This window comes from Mustela lutreola, chromosome 5 (genome assembly GCF_030435805.1).
Source record: "Mustela lutreola isolate mMusLut2 chromosome 5, mMusLut2.pri, whole genome shotgun sequence".
NCBI classification, from domain to species: Eukaryota; Metazoa; Chordata; class Mammalia; order Carnivora; family Mustelidae; genus Mustela; species Mustela lutreola.
Window position 1 is genome coordinate 83,426,473 of NC_081294.1, and position 18,750 is coordinate 83,445,222.

Below are 18,750 nucleotides of genomic sequence, written 5' to 3' on the forward strand. Positions count from 1 at the left end.
GGAGCCTGCTTCCTCCTCTCTCTCTGCCTGCTTGTGATCTCTGTCTGTCAAATAAATAAATAAAAAATCTTAAAAAAAAAAAAAATAAGTTACTTATTTGCTTCATTTTCAAATTAGGAAAATGATCATTACTATGATCTACTACTAAGTAGTGGTGAAGTACTACTAAGTAGTACTATTGAGTAATACTCCATTGAGATTTAAATGAGATTTTTTATACTTACACATCCTAATCAACTCCCTGGTACATAAAAATTTGTTATACAGAAATATTTATTAACTTTTATTTTTATTGTGAGTATCTAATAAGCTTTTTATTTAGGAATGATTTTAAGTTTACATAAAAATGACAGGAATCCTACCTAAAAGTTCAGTGCACTGTCTCTCTGTATTCACCTATTGAAAATTAGCCCCATTTGCTCTCTTTATATGTTAACACCCCAGATCATCATGTTCTGAATCTAGGAGTAAGTTAGATACATCATGATCTTCCAGTATTCTGCATTTCATAAGAATAAGGATGTTCTATTACTTTTTTTTTTAAGTTGGCTCCACACCCAGTGTGGAGCCCAGCGTGGGGCTGAACTCACTAGTGTAGAGATCAAGATCTGAGCTGAGATCAAGAGTCAGATGCTTAACCAACTGAGCCATCCAGTCATCCTGAGGATGTTCCTTTAGATAGCTATAATATCATTACTAGTTTCATTAAATTTAATAAAATATCTGTATTTCAGTTTTATCAATTGACACATCAGTGTCCCCGTTGCCTTTTTTTTTTCCCTCCCCAAAAAAGTTTCCCCTTTTTTATAGATTTTTTTTTCTCCTCCAGTGCAGGATTCAATCTAAGGATCATGTATTGCATTTAGTTGTCATTTCTGCTCTTAAAATGCTAGGTTGATTGAATGGATCCATCATTAAAAGAAAACAAAAGAAGTCATTAAATGACTATATTTACGATCAGTGGAAACCACTGTCACAGTTTTGGTTTTGGCTCATGCCTTGTAATTGTTTCATAAAATCTTATTAAAATAGGAAAGACTCCTGGTGTGTTATTTCAAGTAATGGAAATAAGAGGAAACTTATCTACCATTACTTGATAATGTATAATTTTGGGTCTATGTGTATATGTTAAATCTTTAAGAAATAGTTAAAATCTTTGTGCTATCTGTCCTTTTCTATAGTTGTTGAAATTCAGCGGACCAGAAATATCTGTTTGAAAGATAGCTGGTTTGAATATAGGAGAAAAATTGCATTATTTTGAGTTTGGAAGGACAGTTTGAAAAAACATCACATTGTTATGCCATTTCATTTTTGTATCTTTATTTATTTATTTTTTTTAAAGATTTTATTTATTTATTTGACAGAGAGAGATCACAAGTAGGCAGAGAGAGAGGAGGGAAGCAGGCTCCCTGCTGAGCAGAGAGCCCGATGCGGGACTCGATCTGAGGACCCTGAGATCATGACCTGAGCCGAAGGCAGCTGCTTAACCCACTGAGCCACTCAGGCACCCCTCATTTTTGTATCTTTATAGTAAATCCTAATTTTGAAAAGTTTGAGGTGGCTATCAGCTTCTGTGTGTAAATATCCCAAATGATACTGTCTGGCATTTTTCTTGTTTCCTAAGATTTTTATACACAACTTAATTGTCATCATTGACATAAATAATAGCTCATATGATAGTATATAAACTAGTTTATAGTAATTCTGTTAGATAGTGTGGAATGAAAGGGGTTTGAAGTACCACACACCATTGGCTAATGGGCTGTGTTTCTGGTCTGTGCTGAGTTAATGCTCAGAACAGTGTACAGAGGTTCAAATCCACCTAAGACCTAGCCATTTTAACTTTATTCCTGGGTCCCCAGTTAACGTTGTACCATCAGTAGTTTTAACAGATTATTGGTCACACGGGGAACCATGTAAGAATTTGGATCATTGCCACAACTCAGGTGCAGGAAAAACCTTTGGTATATATGTGCCATATTTATGAAGCACAGTGTATTTTATCTGTAGTTGGAAGATGACTTGTGAATTTTCTATTCTTAAAATTGGCTGTTATTAAACCCTTACCCTAAGTTCATGCATAAGCAAAAGAATCATCCATTGTGATAAAAGATCTTAAGTATTATAATTCCTGATTTGTACTATGCCTGGTCATCTGAAATGTTAGAAGGCAGTTTTTCTTAGATATGGATTTTTGACTGGAAATATGAGAACCTGTAGCAGTTTTTCCTTCCTTTGTTTGAAAATATATTTCGTTTTAATTTTTTAACATATTACTATATTGTAGAGAATTTTCAGCATACGTCATAAAGGGACAGTTTATGAATTCTTACCTTTCATCACTCAACTCCAACAACCCATCAGTCCATGGCCAATCCTGCCCAACCAAATACCTGTTTGGTATACATTTTTTTTTTTTTTTTTTTTAAAGTAGGCTCTATGGGGCGCCTGGGTGGCTCAGTGGGTTAAGCCGCTGCCTTCGGCTCAGGTCATGATCTCAGGGTCCTGGGATCGAGTCCCGCATCGGGCTCTCTGCTCAGCAGGGAGCCTGCTTCCTCCTCTCTCTCTGCCTCTCTCTCTGCCTGCCTCTCTGACTACTTGTGATCTCTCTCTGTCAAATAAATAAATAAAATCTTTAAAAAAAAAAAAAAAAAAAAAAAAAAAAAAAAAAAAAAAAAAAAAGTAGGCTCTACACCCAGCATGGAGGTCAAGACCTGAGCTGAGATCAAGAGTCAGATGCTCAACTGACTGAACCGTCCATGCATCCCTTATTTAGTATACTTATATATCAAAAAGTGTTTAGTAGAATGGAGGCTCTTAGACTTGTGTAGCTATGATAGATCAAGATAATGAATAATTAAAACTTATATGTGCAATGATTAGACTTCTAATAGAGGATGTGAAGTAGAAAGATTTAAGTCAGGTGGACAACATAGGAGAAAAACTTTAAAAATTACTGTGCCTGGTGATACCATGATTCTATAAAGAAATTTACTTTTCATATTCTTAGAATAGTAAGATTGAAGTAGATGAGAGGTTTTGTTTTTGAAGTGGTAAGTTTATTTATTTTTTAATAATCTCTATACCTATCATGGGGCTTGAACTAAATGACTCTGAGATCAAGAGTCGCATATTCTTTCTAATGGAGCCAGCCAGGTGCCCTGAAATCTTCATATAGAATTTAAATCCAAGAATATATAGGATTATAATGCCAGATATATGTATGTATACACACACACACACATATATATGTATATACACACACACACACACACTCACTTTTTATTTTTATTTTTAAAATATTTTATTTATTTATTTAACAGAGGGATAATAGTGAGAGAGATCACAAGTAGGATGAGCAGCAGGCAGAGGGAGAGGGAGAAGCAGCCCTCCCTCACTGAGCAAGCAGCCTGATGCGGGACTTGATTCTAGGATCCCGGGATCATGACCTGGGCTGAAGGCAGATACTTAACTGACTGAGCCACCCAGGCACCCCCCAAATAACTTATTTTATTTTATTTTATTTTATTTTTAAAAGATTTTATTCATTTATTTGACAGAGAGAGAGATCACAAGTAGGCAGAGAGAGAGAGAGGAGGAAGCAGGCTCCCTGCTGAGCAGAGAGCCCGATGCGGGACTCGATCCCAGGATCCTGAGATCATGACCTGAGCTGAAGGCAGCGGCTTTACCCACTGAGCCACCCAGGCTCCCCAAATAACTTATTTTAGATTAAGTTAGAAATAATTGTGGAAAAACATATCCTTAGCCACCAGGAAGTTGTAGAAAATTTATAAAATGGAGAAGAATGCAGATTTTTATTATTATTATTATTATTATTTTTAAAGATTTTATTTATTTATTTGACAGAGATCATAAGTAGGCAGAGAGGCAGGCAGAGAGAAGGAGGAAGCAGGCTCCTTGCTGAGCAGAGAGCCCGACACGGGACTCAATCCCAGGGCCCTGAGATCATGACCCGAGCCGAAGGCAGCGGCTTAACCCACTGAGCCACCCAGGCGCCCCTCAGATTATTATTTTTCAACTTTTAAAATGTATTTGTAAGAAGCCAAAATAATGAAAGAAGTCTCCATGTACCCATCATTCACCTTCAATATTTACAGATCTAGGAGCAGTGATCTTTTACTATAGTTCAGCCAGTTTTTAATCCTCTTAAATTACTTTGAAATAAATCCCAAAGATATCATTTTATCTATAAATACTTAATATGCATGTTTCTAAAAGATAATTATTTTAAAAGTGATATTTTAAAAAATTTATATAAAAGTAATTCCTTAAAATAGTAACAGATACCTAGTTAGGGTTTAAATTTCTGATTGTTCATAAATGTCCATTTTTCCCCATTTGTTTTAATCAAGATCTAAATAACCAGGTTGGTTGATATTTCTTTTTTTAAAAAGATTTTATTTATTTGAGAGAGAAGGTGTGCATGTGCGTGTGCACACACACGCACACAAGAGTGAGGAGGAACAGAAAGGGAAGAAGAGGGACAAAGCAGACTCTGTGGGGAGTGCATAGCTTGCGTCAGGCTCTATACCAGGACCTGGGATCATGTCCTGAGCCAAAACCAAGAGTTAGATGCCTAACTGCTTAACTGACTGAGCCACCGAGGAGCCCCTGAAATTTCTTTTTTCTTTTTTTTTTTTTTTAAATGTCCTTTTCCTTATTCCCTCTCACTTCCCTCTCTCCAGGGTAACCACTATTCCTTCCTCTAGTACCATGTACTAGTTTCTCCTGTTTTTTCCATTTTATGTAAAAGGAATCACAGTTTTTGCCTTTCTTTAGTTTTTTTTTTAAGTTTTTGTTTTTGGGGTGCCTGGGTGGATCAGTTGGTTAAGTGGCTGCCTTTGGCTCAGGTCATGATCCTGGGGTCCTGGGATCGAGCCCTGTATCAGGCTCCTTGCCCAGCGGGGAGTCTGCTTCTCCCTGTACCTCTGCCTGCCAATGCCTGCTTGTGCTGTCTGTCAAATAAAGAAATAAAATATTAAAAAAAAAAAAAAGATTTTATTTTAAAATCTCTACACCCATCGTGGGGCTTGAAATTAAAACCTCGAGATCAGGAGTAGCATGTTTCACCAACTGAGCTGGTCACATACCCCCCATTAGCTTATTATGTGAGGTTCATCCATATTTTGCAGGGCCTTTGACTTCTTAATAGCATTATTGAAATACAACTCCCCTACTATACCATTCTCCTATTTACAATGTACAAATGTGATGGTTTTTATTGTATTCAGAGTTGTACAGCCATCAATATCCATTATAATCATTTTCATCATCCAAAAAAGAAATAGTGTACCTACCCATTAATCTCTTGCCCTCCAACCCTTCTCCTCCAGGCCCCTCCCCATCTCTTAGGCAACCACTAATCTTTATTTCTTTATGGATTTGCCTGATCTGGATATTTCATGTAAATAGAGTGATACCATTTGTAGTCTTGTGACTGGCTTCTTTCTTTCACTTCGCATAATGCTTTCAGAGTTCATTTGGTTGTATCATGTATTCTTTTTTTTTAATGGCTGAATAATACTCCATTTTATGGATATATCACATTTTCTTTTCTTTTTCCTTCTAATTTTTTTTATTATGTTAGTCACCATATAGTACATCATTAGTTTTTGATGTAGTCTTTTGATTCATTGTATAACACCCAGTGCTCCATGCAGTATGTGCACTCCTTAATACCCATTACCTCACATATTTTTTGTTAGGTCATCAGTTGATGCATATTTGGGCTGATAGGCAAGCGGTTAATACATTTTGCTTTTAGGAATAATGCTGGTGTGAGCATTTATGCCCAAGTTTTTAGATGATGTTATATTTTTATTTCTCTTCAATCCTTTAACTTTTTTTTTTTTAAGATTTTATTTATTTATTTGACAGAGATCACAAGTAGGCGGAGAGGCAGGCAGAGAGAGAGAGAGAGAGAGCAGGAAGCAGGCTCCCCGCTGAACAGAGAGCCCGATGCGGGGCTTGATCCCAGAACTCTGGGATCATGACCTGAGCCGAAGGCAGAGGCTTTAACCCGCTGAGCCACCCAGGCGCCCCATTTTTAGATTTTATTTATTTATTTCAGAGAGAAAAAGAGAGCATGAGTAGGAGGAGGAGCAGAGGGAAAGGGACAAAGCAGAGTCTGTACTGAGCACAAAGCCTAATGCAGGACTTGATCCCATGACCCTGAGATCATGACCTGAACTGAAGTCAAGAGTTGGACACTCAACCGACAGAGTCACCCCAGCTTCTTGATCCTTTAACTTTTTTTTTTTAAGATTTTATTTATTTTTTTGTCAGATGGAGATCACAGAGAAGCAGGCAGAGAGAGAGGAGGAAGCAGGCTCCCCGCTGAGCAGAGAGCCTGATGCGGGGCTTGATCCCAGGACCCTGGGATCATGACCTGAGCTGAAGGCAGAGGCTTTAACCCACTGAGCCACCCAGGCGCCCCATGATCCTTTAACTTTTTAAGAATATTTTTTCTCCATTAGAAGTTAATACACATCCATCAAAAAAATCCTTGCAAAATACAGAAAAGGAAAAAAGATTTCCAAGTTGATGTCTTTTAAGTTTCTCTTAATCTTTAAATCCCCCTTTAAACCTACTTATATCTTTCTCTCTGTCTTCTTTTCCTCACCTCTTTTTTCCCTTAAATTTTATCTTGTTGAAGGAACTTAGTCTTTTGTGCTATGGAGTTTTAACTGTCTGTATTTGTAGATTGCATCCCAGTGGAGTAATATATACTCTTTATTTCCCGTAAATAGGTAGAAAGAATGATTTTTAAATATAATCTAAGCAAATGATTCATGTTTTAGCCAGTGCCATATGTTTGCCGTATTGTAGCTATCATTTTAGGTTGCCTGAGATTTACTAAATTGTTATCATCTGTCCCATTCACTGACTCCTATTTGTTAAGTAAGCTTCTCCATTAGATGGACATTTGTTTAGCTCTTGTAAATGACTTTATTTCACCTTTCTCTAGTAGAGGCTATTTATTTGTTTTGAGATTAACTTTTTCAAAACAATAAAATCACAGATGATTTCTGGTCAGTCTTAACTGTTAAGCTTTAAAAGAAGATAGTATTTCCATGAATTCCAATACCATTTTTCTGTAAATCTTGTGAAATGTGTAGTTTTATGGCACTTACTAACTTTACCATTAATTCTTGAAACCTTTCCTGTGAAATATACAGTTCTGAAATTATGAATATATTTTACAATTAGGGAAATAAATCATTTTACTGTATGATACTTAGAGACTTCCTCTTTCTGTGGTTTCATTATAAGGGATGAATTGCTGTTTTCCTTCTTCTGCTATTCTTACCTTATATTAATATTTAGGGTGTGTGGGTGGCACAGTTGGTTGAGGGTCCAACTCTTGGTTTTGTCTCAGTTGTTACCTCAGGGTCATGAGATAGAGCCCTGTTTTAGGCTCCATGCTGAGCTCTGGAGTCTGCTTGAGATTTCTCTCCTTCTGCACCTCCTGCTTGTGTGTTCTTTCTCTCTCAAATAAATCCTAAAAAAAGAGAAATTAACATTTAAAAATAAGTGTATTACTTTTAAAGTGAATTCAGCATCTTTTTTTACTCCTCTCTGTTGCCTAACTTTTTTGTATATAATTTGCAGTATTTCATTGTATTTGGCCCTCTCTTGTACTAGAAAAATTATCAGATAGATGTGTTTCATAAATAATAGAAGGACTAATCTTTTTCCTATTGAATGCTTTCATATAGGTATTTCAGGAGCCAGCAGAGGAAGAACGAGATGGTAGAAAAAAGAAGTATCCTAGTCCCCAGAAGACTCGTTCAGAATCTAGTGAGCGAAGGTGTGTGTTTATATTTAATTAGGGAGACACTGATAACTTGCATTTTAGTTACTGCAAGGGCATTAATGGGGTTTTTAATGTATGTACTGATGCCTCTCTCTCAACTGATTAAAGAAGGAGGTGGTTATCTTCCCTCCATTCTGTGTTTTTTGTCTTTGTCGTACTTTCTCTTCCTTTTATAAACAGTCATCATTATGTGCTTTCCCCAAGAGCACAGGGGTGGGAGTAGTCTCCTTAGAGGATATTAATGAAATGTTCCATTTGGTTAGGGGTGCTCACTATTAAGATAATCCATAGTATATTATACTACAAATAGTTCAGTTTATATGTTGATTCATCAGCCTGTGATTAAAAAAATTAGTCTTTTGTTTAGGAAAACTTTGGTTCTGCCTTTCTTCTTTTCTCGTTTTAAATTAATGCTTTTCCCCTACCCCTGCCCATACTTTGGTTTCACCTCTTTTTGTCATTTCTCCCCACCCAGTGTAATTGAGGGAATGTTTTTTCTTTTTATATAATGGGTCAGAGGAATTATGTTGTGGTTTTACAGCTTTCTGAAAAAGCTCAGACACTATGACTTTTGATGAATCGAGGGTATTTCGTACTCCTGATTTGTTGGCGTACTTGGTTTCTATAGTATACATATGGCGTTTATATCTGTGTATTACAGGACACGTGAGAAAAAAAGAGAAGATGGCAAGTGGAGAGACTATGACCGGTACTATGAGCGGAATGAACTGTACCGTGAGAAATACGACTGGAGAAGAGCCAGGAGTAAGAGTCGGAGTAAGAGCCGGGGCCTGAGTCGAAGTCGAAGCCGAAGTAGAGGGCGCAGCAAAGACCGAGATCCAAATAGGAATGTTGGTGAGTAGATGAGGCTTCCTCCTAAAAATCTCTGTATTCCTTATCTTGCTCTGTCTTGAGGATACCAGATCGCCCCTTAAAAGCACGTGTACCTTTACATGTTTGAGCAATGCAAAATCTAGAATTGTCTCAAAAACCTAATGCTAATTTTGTTATAAAGACAGGGCTCTGTTGTCAGGATGGAGTCAAAGGAGTTGGACTGAAATGCTTTTTGTAAGGATATCATAGTACATGCCTGGACTTAAAGTCATTTTGTGTAATTGAAACTAATGTCTTTTAATCAACAAAGCTATCACTGGAGGAAAAGTACCTGTTCCGTCCCTCACCCCCTCACTAAAAATAATTGTTTTGCTTTAAGGTGGTCTGGAGTTTATAAAATTAAAAAGGAAACAGATAAGTAGATAACTGAGATCCCAACCACTGATCTCTCGGGATATCCGTTTGGAAGTTAGTTCTTAGATACCTTCCTTATTAAATATGAGTTTTTTTCCATTATGTATTGATGTCGTTGTTATAAAAGATGATTTTACACAAGTTACTGGTCAAGATATGTCATGTTGTTGATGTTCCTTCTTTTAGGATATATTAATAATGAAAACACTTTGAAATATGGACAACTTAGTGAGTTTATTGCAATATTCTGTTCCCTGTTCTGTGAGAAAACAAACATCGTTAAGAACACAAGTGTCTAATATTATTTCTTGTTTTTATTTTGTCTCCAAAGCAGAGCACAGGGAAAGATCAAAGTTTAAGAGTGAAAGGAATGACTTGGAGAGTTCCTATGTGCCTGTGTCTGCACCACCTCCGAGCTCTTCTGAGCAGTATTCCTCTGGGGCACAGTCTATTCCCAGCACTGTTACTGTGATCGCACCTGCACACCACTCTGAAAACACAACGGAGAGTTGGTCTAATTACTATAACAATCATAGCTCTTCCAATTCTTTTGGTCGAAACCCACCACCAAAGAGGAGATGCAGAGATTATGATGGTAAAAATTCTCTTTTATATTGTACCCAGAAGTACTCGTAAAGCAAATGTTGCTAATATTGCTAGTGTATGCAGAACTTATCATGGCAAAAAGTCTCTTTTCTCTTACATCCAAAAGTACTAGTAAAGCAAACGTTAGCATTGTATACCTTTTCATTATAGTCCAGATTTTGTTAAAAAGGATGAGTGAGAAAGAAAACCTCCTTTAGCATATGCTTATTTACTTTCTTGATTTAATAGTTTGGCTCTGGTTAAGAGAGAATGTTCAAATTTGACCCATTTGTTTGTTTCTTATTGTTCTTATTACTTTAAACATTGTAAGTACACCACAAAAATTGGTAGACATTAGGAATTGTAATTTTTTTTTGTAGGTTTTAGTGCTGGGAATTTGTTAAGCGTTATATAACCTACCTAAAATTTTGATTTGCTGACTCTCCACTTGAATGAGTCTATTTGTTTATGTGTGTTTCAATTTTTTATTATGGAAATATTTAAATATTAGTAAAAGTTGACAAAATAATGTAATTAACCCTAATGTATCCATGATCTCATATCAATAGTTAGGAGATCATGGGCATTTTTGTTTTCATCTGTACTTCTCTCCTTGTTCTCCCAGACCATATCATATGATGTAAATTGCAGACATTGTAACATTTTTTTCTGTAAATACAGAATATCTATTTTTACATTTTATTTAGTTTAAGTAGGAAATACAATCAAATCATAACTCAGGCATTATCTCATTCTCACCCTGGTCTCCTAGCTACTGAGTTCTCATTCCCAAGGCCAATTTAATGTTACTAATTTCTTGGGTAGCTTTCCAAACATAGTCTTGTATATATGTACGTAAACAGATACGTGTAGTCTCCCCTGTTTTCTCTCCTACATAAACCCTAGTATACTCTTCACACTCTTCTGCACGTTTTTTTCACTTAGTGGTATTTTATGGCAGTTATCCTCATTAGGGCTTCCTTCATATCGTTTTTAGGTTTCTTAATTTTGTGAATGTAGGAAAATATGTTTAACTTAATTCATTATTAGTGTGCTTTTGTGGTATTTCTAATATTTTGTTATTATAAACAGTGCTTCCGTGAATAACCTAGTAAATAATTCCCACTTGAATTATTTTTGTTTAAATTTTATTTTTAAGTAAACTCTGTACCCAGTGTGGGGTTTAAACTTAAAAACTTGAGAGTTGGTGGTGCCCATTGTACCAACTGACCAGCCAGGTGCCCCTTCTCATTTGAATATTTTATTTTATTTATTTTTTTTTTAAGGGGAAAGGGGCAGAAGGAGATGGGTGTGGAGCTAACTTGGGGCTCAATCTCATAACCCTGAGATCATGACTGGAGCCGAAATCAAGGGTCGGATGGTTGGGGTGCCTGAGTGGTGCCATCGGTTAAGTGCCCGACCCTTGGTTTCGACTCAGGTCCTGGTCTCAGGGTTGTGGGATCTAACCCTGCTCAGGCTTCATGCTCCGTTTAGAGTCTGCTTAGGATTCTCTCTCCCTGTCCTCCCTTTTCCCCTTTCACCTGGTCGTGCTCTCTCTCTCTCTCGCTCAAATAAATAAATAAATCCAAAAAAAAAAAAAGGTCAGATGCTTAAACCATAGAGCCACCCAGCTGACCCCTAACTTAAATATTTTAAACTAACATTTCAAATTACAGATACAGCAAGAGTGTAGAATTTAGAATAATACCATGAAAATAGGTAATTGAAATTAGATTGTCCAGTTAAATCCCTTACACATAAATTTCCTTTAAGTAATCTCTACAACTAGTTCAGGGCTTGAACTCATGACCCCAAGATCAGGAGTCATATGTTCTACCAACTAAACCAGCCAGGCACCTTGAATCTGAATTTTTATTTATTTATTTATTTATTTATTTATTTAAGTTTTTTGTTTTTTAAAAATTTGACAGAGAGTGATCACAAGTAGGCAGAGAGGCAGGCAGAGAGAGGCGGAAGCAGGCTCCCTGCCAAGCAGAGAGCCTGATGCAGGGCTTGATCCCAGGACCCTGAGATCATGACCTGAGTGGAAGGCAGAGGCTTAATCCTGAGCCACCCAGGCACCCCAGAATCTGAATTTTTATTATGAATACATAATGGCAAATAGGTTTGTAGTGGCTAGTAACCTGTTATGGACCCTGTTACTTGCTACCTCAACAAAGCATGGTCTCATGGAAGGTAGAGTACATCCATCTGGCCTTACCTCAGGCATATGTGATGATTAACAATAACACTAAGAAGGCTTCTAAAGTCCTTGGAGAAAAATTACTTTGTAAATCAGATTGGTAGGCTTTTCAGGGTCTTGTTTTTTTTTGTTTTCTGAGCTCTAAGATCATAATAAGATTCTTCTTATATTCTTTCAGAAAGAGGATTTTGTGTACTTGGTGACCTTTGTCAGTTCGATCATGGAAATGATCCCCTCGTTGTTGATGAAGTTGCTCTGCCAAGCATGATTCCTTTCCCTCCACCTCCTCCTGGGCTTCCTCCTCCACCACCTCCTGGAATGTTAATGCCTCCCATGCCAGGCCCAGGCCCAGGTCCAGGCCCAGGCCCTGGCCCAGGCCCAGGCCCAGGTCCAGGTCCTGGCCACAGTATGAGACTTCCTGTCCCCCAGGGACATGGCCAGCCTCCGCCTTCTGTTGTGCTTCCCATACCAAGTAAGTACATGTTCATTAAATATTTTGTCCTTTAACAAAGAATTGTATTTAGAAGAACCTCTTCACTAACTTGACACTGGGTTTAAAGTTTTTGAAAGATAAATTAATAATAGAATTTCGAATATATTCCTGTAATTAAAATGTTATTCTTTATTCTATCCATTGTTTTATTGTATTATTTATAGTACCTTGAAAAAATCTTGGGTGACAGAATCTTGCTGGTTGACGACATCTTAAGAAATCCAGTTGTTTTGAAGATGTCAGAAAGAACATGAAATTTCCCAGTCTTTAAAGAATATCTCTTTGGGGGTGTCTGGGCGGTTCACTTTGGTTAAGCCTCTGACTCTTAATTTTGGCTCATATCATGATCTCAGGGTCATGAAATAGAGCCCTGCAGTGGGCTCCACACTCAGCAGGGAATCTGCTTGAATTCTCTTTGCCCATCCCCCCACTCATGTACCTCCTCTCCCTCTCTCTCGTGTGTTCAGATAAATAGATCTTATGATGGTATGTATGGTATACATACTATTTATTTATCAGAGAAAGGGAGAGAGCGAGCACAGGCAGGCAGAGAGGCAGCAGAGGCAGAGGGAGAAGCAGGCTCCCTGCTGAGCAAGGAGCCTGATGTGGGACTTGATCCCAGGACGCTAGGACCATGACCCGAGCTAGAGGCAGCTGCTTAACCAACTGAGCCACCCAGGCGTCCCTGGTATACATACTATTATTCTACTTCTGTGTATATTTCAAAATTTCTCAGATAAAAGACTATAAAAATTATTTTAATTTCTAGAAGAACTTATAAAAAGATGTGAAGAATGGGAATATTTCTGTTTAAAAATGAAATCCGAGTGTCATTTTCCCCCAACATTTTGCTATGAAAAATTGCAAACTAACTGAAAAGTTGAAATAACTTACATTGAACACCCATATACTCACCATCTAGGTTCTATGATTAATATTTTACTCTATTTCTATTATCACATTATCTTTTTATCTCTCCCATTATTATTTTTTATTCATTTCCTAGTATGTTGCAGACATCAGTACATTTAAACATGTTCCTGCTGTATAGAACTTAAGAGTTCTATAGAACTCTACTGTTATTCTAGGAGTGTCTGGGTGGCACAGTCTTAAGCGTCTGACTCTCGATTTTGCGTCAGGTCATGATCTCAGGGTGCTGGGATGGAGCTCTGCATTAGGCTCCTTGCTCAGCGGGGAGTCTCTTTGAGGATTCTCCATTCCCCACTGAAGTTTTCTTTTTCTTTCAAATAAATCAGTAAATCTTTTTGTTTTTTGAAAAAAAAGGAGCTTACCATTATGCCAGAAAGATTGTTCGAGTTCCTTGTCAGTCATTTTTCATCCCTGCTCCCCAGAGGTAACCATCCTGCTTTTTTTTCACCCTAGAATTATTTTGTGTGTTCTAGAACTAAAATGTCCTCTTAATTATGCAATTTACTGTGCTGAAGCCTGCCTATATCAAATTCCTTAATTCTGTTCTGTGCCAAAGTAGGTACTTCAATTATGACTATTCCTAATTAGTTTTAGTATAGTAGGTATTTTTTATTAGTTAGGAAACTTTCATGCTCTACCTTTTTCTTCTTCTTCTTCTTTTTTTTTTTTTTTTAATTCTTAGGACCACCCATAACACAGTCAAGCTTGATAAACAACCGTGACCAGCCTGGGACAAGTGCAGTGCCCAATCTTGCACCAGTGGGAGCAAGACTACCTCCTCCTTTACCCCAGAACCTCCTTTATACAGTATCAGAACGTAAGTAAACATTGCTTGTCTTAAAATTGCTGGAGTATAAAAAAGCTAAGTTTCAATGTCATGCTTTAAAAAAATACAACTTTTCTTCTTATGGACTATGGACTATGCCGTATAAAAATTACATTTATATTTATATTCATATTCACAAGGCAGTTTACTTTGTGATTATGCTATATGGCTGTATTTTAACTTGTGTGCCAGTGGAAGGAAAGAGTAAGGCCTTCTGCTGTAGAGGAAGCAGTAACATTTAGTATCTTCTGAAGGACATGTATTTTGAAGCTTTAATCTCTTCTAAATGAAATTTATTTTGGAGCTTGTGTTAAAAAATTGAACTGTGATTGAATTTCCAAAACATAAGGTTTATCTTCTAAGGGTATACAAAAGGTTGGATAAAATATGCTGAATAATTTTTTAACTTGTATGCTGGAGTGACAGTTGAGAGCATCACTTAAACTGTAATATTTAGTGGCTATGCTATTTATAACATTTCTTTTTAACTATAATAATTTGTTCTTAAATCTTGGTTTTCTGATTTCTTAGGTATTTTTGTCATTATTTTTAGTTTATTTAAAGCGTTTTGAAATATTCCTTTCTCAAAAACATAAAAACAAGGTGATTGGTTGTTAAAAGTGTTAGATTTTGAGATTTTTTTTTTTTTTAAGATTTTATTCATTTATTTGAGAAAAGAGTGAGAGAGAGAACATGAGAAGAAGAAGGGTCTGAGGGAGAAGTAGACTCCATGTTGAGCAGGGAGCCTGATGTGGGACTTGATTCCGGGACTCTGGGATCATGACCTGAGTCGAAGGTAGACATTTGACTGACTGAGTCACTCAGGTACTGTGAGTTGTTTTTTTTTTTTTTTTAAACAGAGCTATGTAGTTCTATGAATAAATTCATCGTTTGTGCAGTGTATTATCATAAACATTTCTTCATCTTTATGATGTCATGGTAAGGCAGTTCAGCAATAATATCATTAAGCCCAGGTTTAAATCCTGTTCCATTACTTACTTTCATTGTCATCCTAGACAAGTTACTTAACTTCATAGAATGTCAGTTTTCTCTTTTGTAAAATAGGAATGATAATAACATTACTCACCTAAAAAGCGTGTTTGAGGAATAATTGCTTTAATACATCTATCTAGAATAGAACCTAGCTTCTAGTAAGCTAAATATAAAGGTTAGTTTTTATAATACTATGGTTACTATTGTCTCCTTAAAATGCGACTTTGCTGAAATCAAACATAATTATCTTCTCTTTGTCTACCTCCATTATTCTTGTGTGTCTTTATAAATTGAAATAACACCCATTAATCACCTAGAATTGAAACCTTGACATGATTGACTAATTGCTTTGTTTTGTTTATATTGGTTAATTAAGAAATCCTTTCTCTTTTTCTTTGAAATACCCCATTCTGTTTCTACTGTGACTTCTGCCCTCATCAACACTTGAATCACCTGACATTTGGGTTATTGCTATGATCTTGTTGACTCCATTATGTTTCAGTCCCCATCAGTCACATCATATAATACTGCAATGCTAATTTTCCTGAGAAAACAAATCAGAACGGTACCTCATGAGAACTCTGCTGTGGCCACAATTTCCCCCTGAATTGCATATATATGTTTTTTATAAGTAGGCTCCGTGCTGAGATTAAGAGTCTGAGGCTCAGCCACCTAGGTACCTCTCACAGATGATCGTTGAGCCCCTCCCTATAGTTTCTCTTTCTATGATCTACCCTGCCCTTTTTGGTAATCTCTTTTTTTCACTCAACTCCCACATGTATCTTCTCTGGTTACGCCAAATATACCTTGTCTTTGCCCCCTTGTTGTGGCTCAGCTTTATTTTTCTGTCTTCATTCTAATAATTTGCTCTCTCTCTTCTTTCAAGACCTAAATCTTCTAAGTACATGGGGAACATTATTGCTCTGTTGTAAACTCCTACAGGACTAAAAAGAATTTATTACATATATGGCATATAATTGTACACAGGCCTACTGTTAGATTTCTTTTCATGGGTGTTAATTTTATGTTCAGCTGAGCTTTAGAACAGGAACCACGTCTTAGTATCTCAGTCTTCTAACTACTGTAGTGTCTTTTCGCAGAACGTGTTTGTTTCACTGCTTCTCTTATTTTTTTAAAAAGGTTTTATTTGTTTATTTGAAAGAGACAAAATGAGAGAGAGAGAGAGAGAGAGAGCACGACACGGGGGAGGGTCTGAGGGAGAAGCAGACTCCCTGCTAAATAGGGAGCCCAATGTGGGACTCAATCCTGCGACACCAGACCCTGACCTGAACTGAAGGCAGTCGCCCAACCAACTGAGCACCCCTTTTCTCATTTTTTAATCAGAGAAACTTTAAACAAAAAAATAAAAAAGGATGTATAATGCATTCCCATATACCTGTTACTCAACTTCAACATTCATCCATCCTGTATCATTTATTCTCCCCAAATAATCTCTTAGCATTATTTCTTAATGCCATTAGACTTGTAAGTACAAAAAATGGATTATTTATCTGAGAGTTTGTTGCAGATGGCACATTTTCTTACTGTTAAATTTAGCATTGTGATTCACAATAAAAATTCTATTTTGTTTTTAAATTTTTTAAAAGTCCGACAATTACCATTTTTTAAAATATCGTTAAATGTAACATTGTGACTCGCTCTAAAAATTCCATTTTGATTTTAATTAATAAGAATCTGGCAGTGGTCATCATCTGAGTGACTTAGCTTCATTATTATTAATGGAGCAAATATTTATTGAATGCTTTCTATGTGCCAGGCACTGTGCTACGTGCTTGAGAGCCAAGATGAAAAAAGGTAAACTCCTTGTTACTTGAACAATATTTTTCTCTTTTTAAGAAGCAAAAATATTTTGTGATATATTAGTAAAGTCCTTTTAAACATAAGTTCCAAACTTCTGTTTTAGATGCTGGTAAACATTTTTAAGAAAATTTGGGGGAGCAGTACAGTTAGCAACTTTTATTTGCCATGTTAGGGAATTGTATATGAAAATATCTAAGATCATTTCAATTTAAAAAATAAATTTTTACATTAAAATAAAAGATAAAAGGCTGTCCTTTTATATTTGGTTTTATGAAGTATTAATTACATTTTTTCCTTCTTTTTGTCTCAGACCAGTAAAAGGTGGTAACATCCTTTCAGCATTTGTGAATTACTGCTTTAGAGGATAGTCTCTTAGTTTGAATCACCGGTTTAAAGAGACTTATTTGGTTGGCAACTGAATGTTTTGAAAGTTACAGAATTATTTGTATCAGACAATTTAAAACTTCCTACTATGCAAACTACTCTTTTCCTTATTTATTTTAAAGATTTATATATTTTAGAGCGAGAGAGTACGCACATGTGAGTGGGAGGAGGAGCAAAGGGAGAGGTAAAGAATCTCAAGCAGCCTCCCCACTGAATGTGGAACCCGATATAGGACTTGATCTCAAGATGCATGAAATCAGTACCTGAACTGAAATGGAGTCAGATGCTTAACTGACTGAGCCACCTAGCAGTCCTTCTCTTCCTTTTTTAAAACTTAAATTTTTATTCTAAAATTTATACAGGAATTTGAAAATGTAGGGGATAGTTTCTGATCTCAGTGTAAATAGAACTTTTTGGGGGGGCTATAATATAGTTTGTTATTCATAAATTTTTTTGTATCTTTCTATTCACTTGATTTTAAAAAGTTTTTTTTTTAAGTTCGTTCTTTGCAGATAAATTGAATCTTTCAAGTTGTTCAGGTATACTTTCCTCAATAGTATAATTGGTAATTTTTAAAAAATTTAGAACTTGACTTCAAATGAAGTAAAAAAACTATGTTTACAATGTATTAGCTCTCAAAGTTTAATAAGTTGGGAAAGTTTAAATTATGGATATTTTGTTATCAAAATTATCTTTAAAATTCATAACACAGAAAATGTTTATAAGTGGAATAGAGTGTATCAGATGGTATTTCTGAAAAATATGTCAGTATAGACCCGAATATACAGAGAAAAATGAAATCTGGAGTTTTAGAGGTAAAAATAATCTGCTCAAGGCTAGGTACTGGGAATATACAGATGAATAAGAAATGACTCTTCCAAGAAGCTAAAAATCTAATAGTGGAAAAGAAATGTGTTTATTAAAAAAAAAAACAAAAACACCAAGTACAGTATATTTTGCTGTTATGACTAGATGAACAGAGTGGCTTAGAAATACAGGTGACAAAGGAACTAATTCTGTCAAAATTAAAAACCATAATTTTGGCTGCAATTATTACTTGTTTTGGAATGGGACCATTGATTATTAACTGAAGATAATAAATTATATCCACCATGTAAGTGGGTAGGATATCAGTGGCTCCTGGTAATGCTATTTAAAAGGTGACGTCAAATGGATATAGTTTAGAAAAAACTCTGAAATTTTGTTGTTTCTTGAATTAAAAATGTCACAGATACTCTGAAAGGACTTAAGTAATAGATGTAATTGAAATTTTATAGAAAGAGAGCAATATCACAACACCTATTAAAATCAGCTATTATGGGGTGCCTGGGTGGCTCACTGGGTTAAAGCCTCTGCCTTTGGCTCGGGTCATGGTCCCGGGGTCCTGGGATCAAACCCTGCATCGGGCTCTCTGCTCACAGGGGAGCCTG

The 18,750-nt window shown here is 36.2% G+C and overlaps 1 protein-coding gene across 5 annotated transcripts in view; it reads left to right on the forward strand.

Moving 5' to 3' along the window:
- Window positions 1-18,750, forward strand: part of RBM27 (RNA binding motif protein 27) — an 81,191-nt gene that overhangs the window by 17,610 nt on the left and 44,831 nt on the right. For 3 of the 5 annotated variants that reach the window (XM_059174954.1, XM_059174957.1, XM_059174958.1), the window contains exons 4-8: window positions 7,740-7,831; window positions 8,499-8,692; window positions 9,417-9,680; window positions 12,052-12,345; window positions 13,979-14,113. In XM_059174954.1, coding sequence (XP_059030937.1) covers window positions 7,740-7,831; window positions 8,499-8,692; window positions 9,417-9,680; window positions 12,052-12,345; window positions 13,979-14,113 — 979 coding nt within the window. The remainder of the gene's footprint in view (window positions 1-7,739; window positions 7,832-8,498; window positions 8,693-9,416; window positions 9,681-12,051; window positions 12,346-13,978; window positions 14,114-18,750) is intronic. The other 2 variants (XM_059174955.1, XM_059174959.1) reach the window with 1 other exon arrangement.